This window comes from Aristolochia californica, unplaced genomic scaffold (assembly GCF_029961685.1).
Source record: "Aristolochia californica isolate CCGP_79_NKW_82.1479 unplaced genomic scaffold, dmAriCali1.0.hap1 SCAF_14, whole genome shotgun sequence".
Lineage (NCBI taxonomy): Eukaryota > Viridiplantae > Streptophyta > Magnoliopsida > Piperales > Aristolochiaceae > Aristolochia > Aristolochia californica.
In genome coordinates, this window is record NW_027181815.1 from 25,201,389 (window position 1) to 25,215,450 (window position 14,062).

The window sequence follows — 14,062 nt, forward strand, 5'->3', positions numbered from 1 at the left end:
AGCTTACCAATGAGTAAGTTGTGGTTTGTGCATGTATTGACTTACCATACTTACTACATATGATCTATCCGGTCTTATTACACCAAAGTAAATAAGTTTTCCCACAAGTCTTTGATATTCTCGATATTCACATCTTCTCCAAAGACTGCAGATAGCTTGGTATTTGAATCCATAGGGGTATCTGTTGGTCTACATCCCATCATTCATGTCTCCTCAAGTAGATTAAAGACATATTTTCTCTAAGATAGATAGTATAATCCCATGCTTGGACTGTAACACCTCAATACTGTTGATTTTCAAGACTCCATGGATTTAACTCATGGACAAAAAGAGAAAGCGACTCATTGAGAGAAAATAAGAGGAAGAAGAGGTTATGAACTTGATTTCCTAACCCTTCCCCTGAAACTCAATTTATAGATTAATCAAATTATAATATTACAATTATAACCCTAGAACTTTAACCTAATTACATCAATGCCATATCTATGAGATAACTCTTTATTTACCATCCTACCATCATTGTATGGGCATGTGGGCTTTCTCCTTGCTCTATGGGCCTTGAGCCCATCTTCCACATCTCTTGGATGTGTGGGTTGTCTTTGGTCTTATGGGCTTAGGCCCATCTTCCAACATACTTAGATATGTGGGTCTTCCTTGGTCGTGTGGGCTTGGGCCCATCTTCCAACAAATACCTAAAAAGTATTTAAGTGGTCTAAGGGGGGGTTAGTGCCCCAAATGGATTCTTGAAGATCAAGTTCATGTCCAACATGAAGATCATGTCAGTCATGTACATGAAGATCATCTTCGCACTTGGTGTTAGTGTTGATGACTTCATGTGCACTGGAAAATAGTTTCCAGTGTTAGTGCCCCAACATGAGAAAAACATAAAAAACAAGAGAATCTCTAAACCTTTACAGTATACTTAATTACAACATAATCTTTAAACTCTAAATTAAGTAAAACAACCATTATTACTACACAAATAAATTATTTAATGTATAATTAAATATATTAATATATTTATTAGTTGAATTAGATATTTTATTATGCATTAATATGGTAATTACATGAGCCAATGAAATACGTACATGATTAATTACAAATAATAAATAAATAACGTTATAAATAAAAAAATGAAAGTAATACATTGAGTTATTAATTTATTAATAATATATGATATACTTTAACCAAAAAATGAATAATTTAAGAGAAAAAATTGATCTAATCATAAATTTAACACACTATATATTTGTACATAATATATTTTATATATTATTAATTAATAATATATTATCACAAAATTTAAAACCATTGGTTTAATTAACTATAGCAATCGAATAATTATGCCAAAATAATTTATTAAATATTTATTTTAAAAATAATTTAATTATGACTATTAAATCACTATTTTAATATAGTAATTATAAAATAAATGTATTAAATAAATAAAATAATTATTTTATAAATTAATGATTTTGATGACGATAGTTTTAAAGTATCGTTGTCTTCTTCAGGGGTGAAAAACTATCATCGTCTTCCTCAGGGGCGAGCCAGTGGGCAACGGCGATGGCAACGGGCCAGTGGGCAACGGCAACAACGACGAGCAACGCTGATAGAGGCGGCGCTCCGACGGTATGCAGAGGGGGAGAAGAGAGGGAGGCCGAGAAGCTTTGCAACAGATGCTCGACCTCCCGTGCTCTGCGACGGAGGTTGAGAGGGAGAGGAGAGGGAGGATGGCTGTTAAACCGAAGCCGACGGCTGAAATCAAAGCTGAAATGGGGAAATTGATGCTGAATCGAAGTAGAAATTAAAAAATCGAACCCCAATGTCAAAATAAAAAAAACAAAAACTGAAATAGGGGAAATCGCAGGAAATCGGAGGGAATTTTGGGGGAAAAGATAAGAACGAGAGGGAGAAGGGAGTGAGATGCCATAAGGGAGAAAAAAGGGAGAAGAGACAGAGAGAAGAGAGGGAGGCCGAGAGGGATAAGAGTGAGGGAGAAGCGAGTGGGAGGTTCAGAGGGAGAATGAGTTCGAGATGGAGAAGGACGTCGGAAGGACGTTCGCAGCGAGAGATGGAGGTAGTAGAGAGGGAGACCGGAGAGGGACGACGGAGACGAGAGAGGGAGCAGAGAGCTCGGGCTTCAGGGAGACGACAGAGGGGCTGCGGGAACGAAATGAGGAGAAACGAGCAAGACGGTCTGAGCCAGAGAGAGCCCGCACGAAAGTCATGTAGATGATTCTCAAAATCGGGAAGAAAACACTTTCCGCCCTTTACTCTTGAGACATGAACTCTTGAGTCAAGTATATTCATGTACATGACATGAATTTCGGCACTCCCTAATGACATCAGGACATGAACTGCATAATGCGCATGAAGATCATGTCCTGAGTCATGTGCACTAACCCCCCTAAGGTCTTTTGTTTTGAACTCTTCTTATATCTTCTTTTGGCCTCTTGAATGCCATCTAAATCACTGCTAGTTCAGACAATATCATCTACATAAACTGCCATACATAAACTGCCAGAAGAACTTTCCCTTTGGGGGTGTCTTTAATAAATACAAGATGATCTACTGAGCATCGATGAAAATATGAAATTGTGTGTTGAATTTAGTAGTAACATTGATGTGAGCAGATTTCAACATTTAGTTGGTAAACTTATTTATCTTAAGTTACGAGACCTAATATTTCTTTTGTTGTAAGTGTTGTTAGTCAATTCATGTATCAACATCATCAATCTCATTGGAGAAAATTGTAAAATAGAGTAAGCTCAACCCGGGAACGTCTAAACAACAATCAAGAAGAAAGTCAACACTGATCTTTATTGAAATACAAATTGATTTCGTCCCACCGCACGCTCTTAGAAGAGCTTCAATGGCTTCTGGACTTACATAAGAATAAACTAAAAATAAAACGAACAAGGAAGATGTATGATTCTAGATTTTCGATTGTTGGTGAAGAACATATCTATTTATAGGTGTTTTGCATAACTCAATCGAGGAAGACAGCTGGGAGACAACTATGGAAATGATGGTAGGAAGCTTCCTTTCTCTTCCGGGGCCGATGAAGGCCCCTGTCTGCTGCGACGGTCAGTACTGAATGCGCTTCTATTTTTTGCTGCGTCCATTAAATCCCGTTCACACTTGGGTGATTCAATTTTTCCGTTCATTCTTGGGTCTTCCAAAGGGCCAACCCCCTTGGACCCCCGTCGGGCTGACGCTCCGAACCCCCGTCTTCATTTTACAGTTTCTTCACAAATAACCATTGCGCTCACAATTTGACCTCATCAACGTCTAAGCCGGAACCGCTAACTAATTTACTCACTATCGACATTGGCGCTCCTAATAATTGGGGGTCAGTGAATACATTACATTAACAGTAACTTGTGAGAGGTGGGCATTGACACACTAACAAAATTTTTATGGTATTTAAAGAAAAATCTAAGACAAAGGCCATTACATAAATGTTATGGACATACTAATATTGAAGGGTTTGCATATGCAGATTGTGTTGGTTCACCTGATGATAGAAAATCTGCTTCTAGTTATTGTACAATGATAGGCGGAAATTTGGTAACTTGGATAAGTAAAAAACTAAAGTATTGTGGCAAAGTTTAGTGCTGAAGTTGAATATCGTGTTATAACACATGTAGTAAGTGAATTATTGTGACTTAAATCCTTGATGTTTGAACTTGGCTTTTGGGCCCATGTAACTTCATTGCGCTAACCAAACAACCATTCACATTGCAACCAATCTAGTATTTCATGAACGAACCAAACACATTAAGATTGATTACCATTTTGTTTGAGAGATGCTACAAGCTGGTGTCAATACTATGCACTACATTTCATCCAAAAGGCAATTAACTCCAATGTTCTCTCCATTGCATGTACTAAGCTGGGGATATAAGATGTTTTTTCACCACCTGTTTGAGGAGTGTTAGAAGACATAGGCAAGCTTGGGTGTCATTGTTGTAATTATGTTATGTTTTTTGTCTCTTCTTCACTCCTACTAGGGTGAAGGGTACACTTATAATATTGACACTTTCATCATCTATAAATAAAGCTTAAGGGGGCTGATCTTCCTTTTTCCTCACGTGCTCTCTCTTTCCTTAGACGTCTCTTTTTCTCCCCCTCTTTTTCCTCTTATTCTTCTTTCTCTTATCCCTTCTTCTTCCTTCTCTTCTTAATTATAAAAGATCTTAAGGCTATGGAGCTTTGAAAATCAATATGGTATCAGAGCAATGATTGAATTTCAGGGTTCCATTTTACTTTTCTACTCAGTTTAGTTGAAGACTGCGTAGGTTGGTTTTTTTTTTTTTTATGTGAAGGAGCTATTGAATTCGAATTCAAAGAGATAAGTTACTTCTCTTGCTTTTTTCCATTTAACTTCCATATTTGAAGCTCTAAATACATCATGGTTATGTACAACTTTAGATGTTAGAAGTTTTTATTGATAATTAGCCTATACATGTGTTGTTCAAGGCTGGTTTACCAATGTCTAACTTCATCACAATATTCTCTTTATTTATTTTTATAATTTTTTTACTTTGTAGTTTTAAATGTAGGTTAAAGTTCGAACCCAACTAGAGCTCCAACTCAAACTCAATTAAAATTTTTGGGCTTGAGTTTGATTCTAAGTTTTTGGCTCGAGGTTAAACTCGAACTCGAGTTCAAAGTATTCAAATCAAGTCAAACTCGACCATATGTAGGTTCGAGCTTGGCTCTGCTTGATGCCACCTCTACACCCACCCATCCTCTCTTTCCCTCTTCTTCTCCAATTCTCCTAGAGTCTTGAGGAGAAGTTCCTAACAAGTTCTCTTGATCCATTGTGAATAAGTGTTTGAAGTTGCATCTAGATTCCTTGGTACTGTAAATATGTATGGCACTAGGGGCATAATTTAGCTTAGATCTGATCAAAACAGATGAACATAATCACTATTTTCCCTCTTTTGTTTTTTGGGGGTTGTGGGTAGGGGTGGCTTCAGCTCGGTGTTGGCTCGGTTCGATTCGTTATCTCTCGAGCTTGAGCTCCAAAATCGGCTCGTTTAAATTAACGAGCTGAGCTCGACCGAAGCCAGGTTCGGTTCGGCGGCTCGCGAGCTGGCTTGAGGTGAGTCGGGATCGGTACCGGGATCGGGATTGGGAGCGGGATCGTGAGCGAGAGCGAGGGGGGGGGGGGATTTTTTCCTCCCCTCATCACTGCTGCCCTCCTATCGACTGTTTTCACTGCGTCTATCGCCATCGACAGCTGCACACCGGCCGGCGCTGAGGCTGTCCTTTTGATTTCTTCCTTTGATTTCTTCTTCTCTTCATCATTGCCTGTGTTTCCATCGCCACCTATGTCGCAACCGTCATCCCTGACGACAGGTCCTCCCCGATGCCGTAACCCCCTTCCCTCTGTGTCGTCTCTGCGGAAAACTAGAACCAGTAAGTTCAGGGGAAAAATAATCTCCCCCCTCCCCCGAGCGAAGATGATTTCGCACGAGCGAGATCATGAAGAAAAAAAAAAACTTTTTCCTTAAACTCTCCTTCCTCGTAGCTCTTGAAAAAAAAATTTAAAATACATTTTATAGAAATAAGTTTCTATGAACTATTAGTGTCTAATGTTTTTTTAAATATTTTTCTAATTAAAAATTCTTATTAAAATCATATAATTTTCAAAGTAAGATTTTCCTACCAAGATTGGGTAAAAAACTGTATAAATTTTTTTTAAATAAGTATTTAACAGTTGATGCTGTAATACTTTTAGCATTAAACAATTTTTATTACAATTTTGTGTTTGACATTTTATTTGATTAAAAATTTATCGATAAGTATACTAATATATTCAATTAATTATTAATTTTTATTTATTTACCCAGAAGAGGCAATAAAAGGTCCATTTAACTTTCCTAAGAAAATTTTAAAATATTTTTTGGAAATTTCTAATAAGTCACTAATAGTAATAAGATTTTATTTAAAGGTTTTTTTGAGAATATGTATCACTGGAAAAATATTTCTAATTTTTCCTAGAATATAAATTTTCATCTAGGGGTACTAAGGAGACCATAGTAAATTTATGGCCAGAGTCAAAATTTACAAAACAAGCTAGACAACAATTGGAGTAAAAAAGATTAATATTGGTGCATTTTAATCCATTATTGAAATTCAATCCTTAACCTCCCCTATCATTCTTTTTTTTTTTTTAAATGTATGCATAATTTTATATGTAATTTATTCGAAGCCACTCCTACGTGCGAGATCATAAACATGGAAGAAAAAAGAAACTCTTTGTCCCTTCTTCATGGCTCTTGAAGAAATTGAAAAGATATTTTAGTAGAAATACGTTTCTAGAGACTATTAGTGGTTTTTTCAATAAATGTTGAAATATATTTTTAATAGAAATATAGGGATCATTAGTACCTCACGTTATTTGAAATTTTTTTTTCTAATTATAAATTCTTGTTAAAAAATCATATAATTTTCTAAGTAAGATTTTCTTGCCAAGATGGGCTAGAAAATCGTATAGAAAAATTTTGAATAAGTATTTGACAGTTGATGATATAATACTTTTAGCATGAGACAATTTTCATAGCAATTTTGTGTTTGACATTTTATTTGATTAAAAATTTATTGATAAGTATAGTTATATATTAGATTAATTATTAATTTTTATTTATTTCCTTAGAAAAGGCAATAAGAGGTCCATTTAATTTTCCTAAGAAAAAATTAAAACATTTATTGTAATTTTCTTGTAAGTCTCTAATAGTAATAGGATTTTATTTAAAGGATTTATAGTTTTTATTTGGGTGATTTTAAATTGATAGTAATATTTCATTTAATTTTGTTGTGTTTAAATATTGTATGGAGTTTGTTCATAATATTATGCAATGTATAGAGTGTTTAGACTATTTTATAGAGTGTATGGAGTGTATAAACAATTTTATGAAGTGTTTATAGAATGTATAGACAATTTTATGGAGTGTATAAACAATTTTATGGAGTGTTTATGGAATGTATAGACAATTTTATGGAGTGTTTATGTAAGTATTATGTATATAGATTATGCCCAATTTTGGAGTAGAGGTCATGCCGAATTTTATATAAGTATTATATACATAGATTATGCTCAATTTTAAGTAGAGGTCATACCCAATCTTATACATGTATTATATATATATATATATATATTATATATATATATATATATATATATATATGTTATGCCCAATTTTATGTAAAAGTCATGCCCAATTTTATGTAAAAGTCATGCATAATTTTATATAAAATTTATTTTATATATATTTTTTGAAAAATTTTAAATGTATTTTGAAGCTCGAGCTTGGCTCGAACTCGGTTAAAATTTTTGGGCTCGAGCTCGATAACAATTTTAGGCTTGAGACGAGGCTCAACTCGAAGTTCGGCTCGAAATATTTAAATCAAACTTGACTCGAACATAGGCAGGTTCGGGCTCGGCTCGGCTCGATGCCACCCCTAGTTGTGGGCTCATTAGCTCCATCTCGTAGACATCCTACAAGACATCCTAGCATTTTGTATGCACCTATATTTGTTTAATTGAGAAACTTGAAATAATGACTCTTGTACCCTACATACTATCCTTCTCAAGGGTATCAAATAAAAAACTTCAACTTTGGCAAAAAACATCTAGTGGTTGTGCAAGTAAAAATAAAAAAAAAGATATGTTTCTGCCTTTGGTTTTTCATTAATTTATAGATGAAATGGGAAACAATATGATTATTGCCCGTTCACTCAAGCCTGAAATCTAGACACATTAACCAAATGCAGGAAAGTTGATATTTTACAAAGAAAATCTGTCATTCCATGAGCAACTCTCACTGGCAAAGACATTACCATATTTCACAAGCTATCACATAATTTTGTAACTATAGTTTAAGTAAAGAAACTCTCATAGATCTATGAACTGCTAACAAGAAACTCTACTGAAAATGTCATCAAGGCAAGTGATGACTTGGCCACAAGATATGGCACAATTGTGAAGCTTTTATTCTCAAATTTAGAGAGCACAACCTGTCCTGCAAGATGAGAAAGGTACTAAGTTTTTAAGAGCACCCATCACACTAAAATAAATTATGTTGAGAAAATAATGCCAAAACAAAAGATACATACAAGCAGCATCTGATTGTCCAAATGCTCACACATACCATATTGTACTGGTCACTTTATATTGCTGAACATGAACTGTTGCTCCAAACCAATACTGAGCTCGTTTGCCCCTTCGAGAAGATGAATCACCTGATTCCCATTATTAGAATAAAAAAAAACATAAGCAACTTGAACAAAGAAATTGAAAAGTGAGAGACAGCATGATATTCTAATATACACTCTTAGCAACCTTTTCTTTTTGGATTATATAATTACAGGAACATGATATGTATCAGGTATTGTACATTTTACAACATTTGCAGCACCCCATCTGTAACGTTCACTGGAATGTTAAAGATATTAAAAGGACAAAAAGCCCAATAGAAATTCAAAAGATTCTAAACCAGATAAAAAAACGCACGTGAATAGAAATCCATCCATTTAAAAATTTTCAGTGGAATGAGAGAGTTAGTGTCAAAAAACATAAGAAATATATAGCATATACTTGCAACAAGCCCCAAAAAACATTGTAAAAATCACAAAAAAATGAACTTTGGATTACTCATCCATTCATGAAACAAAACACCATAGGGTAAATGATAATGCATTTCTTGTAACCTCATGATATCCTATATATAAAGAACATCCTATCAATTTCAAGATCGACATTTCTTGGCTGATAAATTGGCAAAATTCGGAACTTCCCAGCAATCTCTCATTGTTTGAGAAGGCTTCCCTCCTTTGTAATTTACTCTTTTGAGCCTTTGTCTTAATAAAAATCAACATCATTTAAAAAAAAATTTCAAGATTGGAAATTATTTTGTATAAAAAGGTATTAAATATATTATTATTAAATAATAAAACACGAATAATATATAACCATGCAACAACTTTGTTGGAAGATTCCCAAGCCCACACGACCAAGGAAGGCCCATACGTCCAAGTGTGTGGAAGATGAGCTCATGCCTACAGACCAAGGAGAAGGCCCACAAGCCCACAGGCCCACATAGTGGTAGCATGATGGTAAATAAAGAGTCATCTCATAAAGATGACACTGATGTAATTACTTTTTGATTTATGCCTCTTATTCACTCTTACTAGTACTTTTGATATCTATAAATACAAGTTAAGGGGGAGGGTTTGGACAAGTCCATTTCCCTAATCTTCCATCCTCCCTCCACAACTCTTCTTCTTCTTCTTCTTCTCACCCCTTAATCCTCTTCTACAGTGATTATATATCATCGAATCCTAAGTTTTAACATGGTATCAGAGCGGGCAATGATCTGAGATGTAAAAGGAGAAGAATATGGAGAAGAAAGTGAAGAAGAAGAAGTACAAAAAGAAAAAGAAAAAAGAGGAGTTTCTTGTTTTTCCTCAAGTTTTATTTCTCAATTTCGATATTTCATTGGAAGTTTCACTTTCTTTCCTTATTTTTCATATAGAAAATTATATACCGTTGGAAAGATTTTTGAGTCTACTTTCCAAATAAAAAAGAATCGTTGAAATCAAATTTTTCTAGAAAGAGAAATCGATATCTGAAGCAGCAGAAAAGTTTCGAGCAGCAGCAAAAAGCTTCAATTTTTGAGCCGTTTTATGCAATCAAGAACGAGACTTTATATGGAGCGTTATATATCAAAATAAAGATCTGTAAGTTTATTTTCTTACCTATTTATCCAATTATCATTATGAATTTTTTTATATGGAGATATCAATCTCGGAAGAGTCGATGGTCATGTTGGCCAAAGAAGAAAGTATTTAGTTCGGCCAGATTACAAAGTCCAAAATCTATCAAATTATTTATCTCAAAAGAAGTATATTTTATGAAGAGAAGTTATACTTGTTGAAAGATATTTAAGTCTAGTTTCAGATAGAGAAAATTTCATGTCAATTTGATCTATATTTAAGGAGATATTTGCATTGGAAGAATCAAAGGCATGCTAGTATACTGTTGTATACGAAGATTCGGATTTGAGCATAATTTTTTGAGTTGCCGTTATTGATCAACAATACCACGAAAGTATCTCATGATCTACCCTTGGAAAGTTTAAGTTTATTAACAAACAATATCTAGAAAGAATCTTTAGAAGATCATCTTTTTTTCAGAAACTTTTCTTGATTTATTTGTCAAAGATTGCTTTGCCTAAAGATTTCAAGAAAAAAAAAGGCAAGTAAAGGTGTCTTCTTTAATTGCTAACTTGGCACCAATTGAAGGAGGAAACTACCATATTTTGAAGATTTTTCCAGCCACGAATTTTGTGAGATTTTTTTGGTATTTTGAAAGATTACAAACAATTTGATTTAGTATCCTTGCCTAAAAAATTAAGGCAAGAAAAGTTTGAAATATTTAACTTGGCTTGAGTTGGTTTACAATATTTGAGCTAGTAAAGTTGTTGATACTAGCCTTCTTTTACTTGATCATACAAGAGGTAGATTAGCACTTGAACTTGCAAAATATTTGTTGACTTCAAGCTAGTATCATTAACATTATCTCCCAGCTCGAGGGGTTGAATAGAAGGAGAAATATGAAGGATGAACACATTGGAGATTGTTTGATCTATTGATTATCAAACAACATTTGATTCAAACTTATTATTGACAGTCTATTACTTAGCTTGACTCACTCACTTAGTGTCAAAGCTACTATTTGCTATATGCAATATGCTACTGGCTTGATTATTACCTTGGATTATCCTCAACTTATTGCTTGGTACATAGCTTCCTTATGAAAGGATGAACTTGTAGTAGATTATCTTATGTGTCCTTATTGCTCTTAAGGACTTTTATTACCTACTGGTTATCCACTGCTATATAACTGCCTATTTGGTACGTGTTATTTGGACTTAGGCCCATTTCAAATGCTGCTATTGTGTCTCTCTGATTGAGACATTATTATTGAAGGAGGTCTTCTCAATTGTTGATTGTTGTTAGCATTAACTATTTTGATGAAGAAGAAAGCACATGGTGGCCCGAGAATGTTATCTTCTGGTGATTACCCTTTACCCCCTCATTTCGCATTTTTACTCCTACCATTTGAGGTTTGATGTCCTATGGAGAGACACCGTGATGAAGGAGTTTATTACTACAGTTATGAGCAATGCCTTTAGACCCACTACTAACAGAAGATAGGAGTGTGGCCAACATCCAACATGAGTCAAGTCTATTATTCACCCAAGAGGTGTTTTTTTAAGCTACCCTGAGAAAGTGGGTAGACGATGTGCCCCACAGTAGGGCTACTTTTCCACCTGTGAAATTGACCAGAAAATATTTTTTACTATGACCATTTGATTGGAGTATGGAGTGATGTCTTAGGGTTAGGAGTGATTTTACTCTCTTATATTATGCCAACTGGGTCTCTTGGAAAAAAAGAGTACCAACTTGAGGGGGGAGTGTTGGAAGATAAGGTCAATTACCATTTTATACGAGAAGATCCTATACACTATTTGTAGCAAGTTGGGCTTATATGATGTTCTCTCACCCCTAGTTTGAGGGAGTGTTGGAAGATGGGCCCAAACCCACACGACCAAGGAAAACCTACACATCCAAGTGTGTGGAAGATGGGCTCAAGCCCACAGACCAAGGAGAAAGCCCACACAGTGGTAACATGATGGTAAATAAAGAGTCATCTCATAAAGATGGCATTGATGTAATTAGTTTTTGATTTATGTCACTTATTCACTCTTACTAGGGTGAATAGTATTATTGTAATATTAGTACTTTTGATATCTATAAATACAACTTAAGGGGGAGGGTTTGCACAAGTCCATTACCCTAATCTTCCTCCACTCTCCATAACTCTCCTTCTTCTTCTCACCCCTTAATCCTCTTTTACTGTGAGTATACATCATGGAATCCTAAGTTTCAATAAACTTTCTCATAAATGAAATGTTTATATATTGAAACATAAAAACTTTGTCAAAAGAATGAGTTCTGATAAGTGCCTAAGGTGGAAGCCAATGATTGATAAGTGTTTTGTTGTGCATATGGTTTGTAATAAAGGTACTTGTGTTGGCCCACCTTTTAAGAGCAGATGAGCTTGGTACAAGTTAACCTCAATTTTTTTTTTTTTTTTTTTATGAAAGGTGATTTTACTAAGAGAGAGAACAAAAGAACACAACCTCAAGGGAGCAAACCCCTAACAACAAAGGTTTGAAGGGAAGCTCCCAACTAGGTAAGAACATCGGCAATAAAATTAGTAGATCTCGAGATGTGAGACCAAATACAATAAAAACATTTACAATTTCCATAATTTCAAAAAAGGTGTCCCAATGGCGTCAGGGGGGAGCAGAAGAGTGCACACACCAACTAATCACCACTTTGAAATCCTCCTCAATGTGGATAAGGCCGTTGCAGTGATCCCGGAAGACGTGGAACCCATTGAGGAGGCAGTGGAGCCTAGCTGTCATGGAGTCCGCAATAACGAGAGGACAGGCAAAAGAGATGATCTGATTGTCCATGGAGTCACGAATTGCACAACCGAAACCTGCTTTCCGGGGGTTGCTAAGAGAGGAGTCATCAAAATTTAACTTAAAGACGAGCTGTGGTGGGGTCCATTCAGTTACAGTCGAGGGCTTCGAGGTCGTATGAAGTTGGGCAAGGCAATGCTAATTGTCTCTAATGAAGGATCCAATGAAAGGGGAAAAGGCTTTCTTGGTGTGAAGCCAAGTCGAAATATTCCTCGAAATGATTTCAACGACTCTCTCGGATTCAAACTTAGTGTTGAACCGCCTTTGGTTGCACTCATTCCAAAGACCTCATGGGATGAAGGTAGAGCAAGCAGAGATCATCAATCAACCAAGGTTGGGGACAGATAAACCAAGAAGCTTACAACTAGGGGTGGCTTCGAGCGATCCTCATCTCAAGCCCAAAATTTTTAACCGAGTTTGAGCCGAGCTTCGAGCTTCAACATACATTTAAAACTTTTCAAAAATATATATCAAATAAATTTTATATAAAATTATGCATACATTTAACATAAAATTGGACATGACCTCTACATAAAATTGGACATAACATATATATATATATATATATATATATATATATATAATACATGTATAAGATTGGGCATGACCTCTACTTAAAATTGAGCATAATTTATGTATATAATACCTGTATAAAATTTGGCATGACCTCTACTTAAAATTGGGCATCATCTATATATATAATACCTGCATAAACACTCCATGAAATTGTTTATACACTCTATACACTCCATACACTCCATACATTGCATAACATTATGAATAAACTCCATACAATAATCAAACACAACAAAATTAAATGAAATATCACTATCAATTTACAATCACCCAAATAAAAACTATAAATCCATTATAAATTTACAAACTATAAAATTGTAATCGAGTTCGAGCCTAATAATTTTAACCGAGTTCGAGTTTGAGCTCGAGCTTTAGCCAAGTTCGAGGTTAACCTACATTTAATACTCTACATAAAATATATGTCAAATAAATTATCTATAAAATTGTCCATACATTTTTTAAAAAAGAATGATAGGGAAGGTTCGGGATTGAATCTCGATAATAGATTAGAACCCACCAATATTAATCGTTTTTTACCTCAAATGTTGTCTAGCTTATTTTGTAATTTTTTAATCTGGCCATAAATTTACTATGGCCTCCTTGGTGCCCTGATTGAAAATTTATATTCTTGGAAAAACTAGAAATGTTTTTCCTAGAATACACATTTCCAAAAAAACCTTTAAATAAAATCCTATTACTATTAGAGACTTACTAGAAAATTACTAGAAATATTTTAAAATTTTCTTAGGAAAGTTAAATGGACCTCTTATTGCCACTTTAAGGGAAATAAATAAAAATTAATAATCAATCTAATATATTACTATCCTTATCGATAAATTTTTAATCAAATAAAATGTCAAACATAAAATTTCTATGAAAATTGCCTCATGCTAATAGTATTATAGCATCAACTGTCA

General features: G+C 34.6%; 1 protein-coding gene across 1 annotated transcript in view; it reads right to left on the bottom strand.

Moving 5' to 3' along the window:
• Positions 1 to 7,869: 7,869 nt before the first annotated feature.
• LOC137949450 (probable serine/threonine-protein kinase PBL8) overlaps positions 7,870 to 14,062 on the bottom strand; it is a 32,050-nt gene continuing 25,857 nt past the window's right edge. Inside the window, exons 10-11 of the mRNA XM_068795499.1 lie at positions 8,166 to 8,256; positions 7,870 to 8,036 (exon numbers count right to left, since the gene is read on the bottom strand). Coding sequence (XP_068651600.1) covers positions 8,179 to 8,256 — 78 coding nt within the window. The 3' untranslated portion in view covers positions 7,870 to 8,036; positions 8,166 to 8,178. The remainder of the gene's footprint in view (positions 8,037 to 8,165; positions 8,257 to 14,062) is intronic.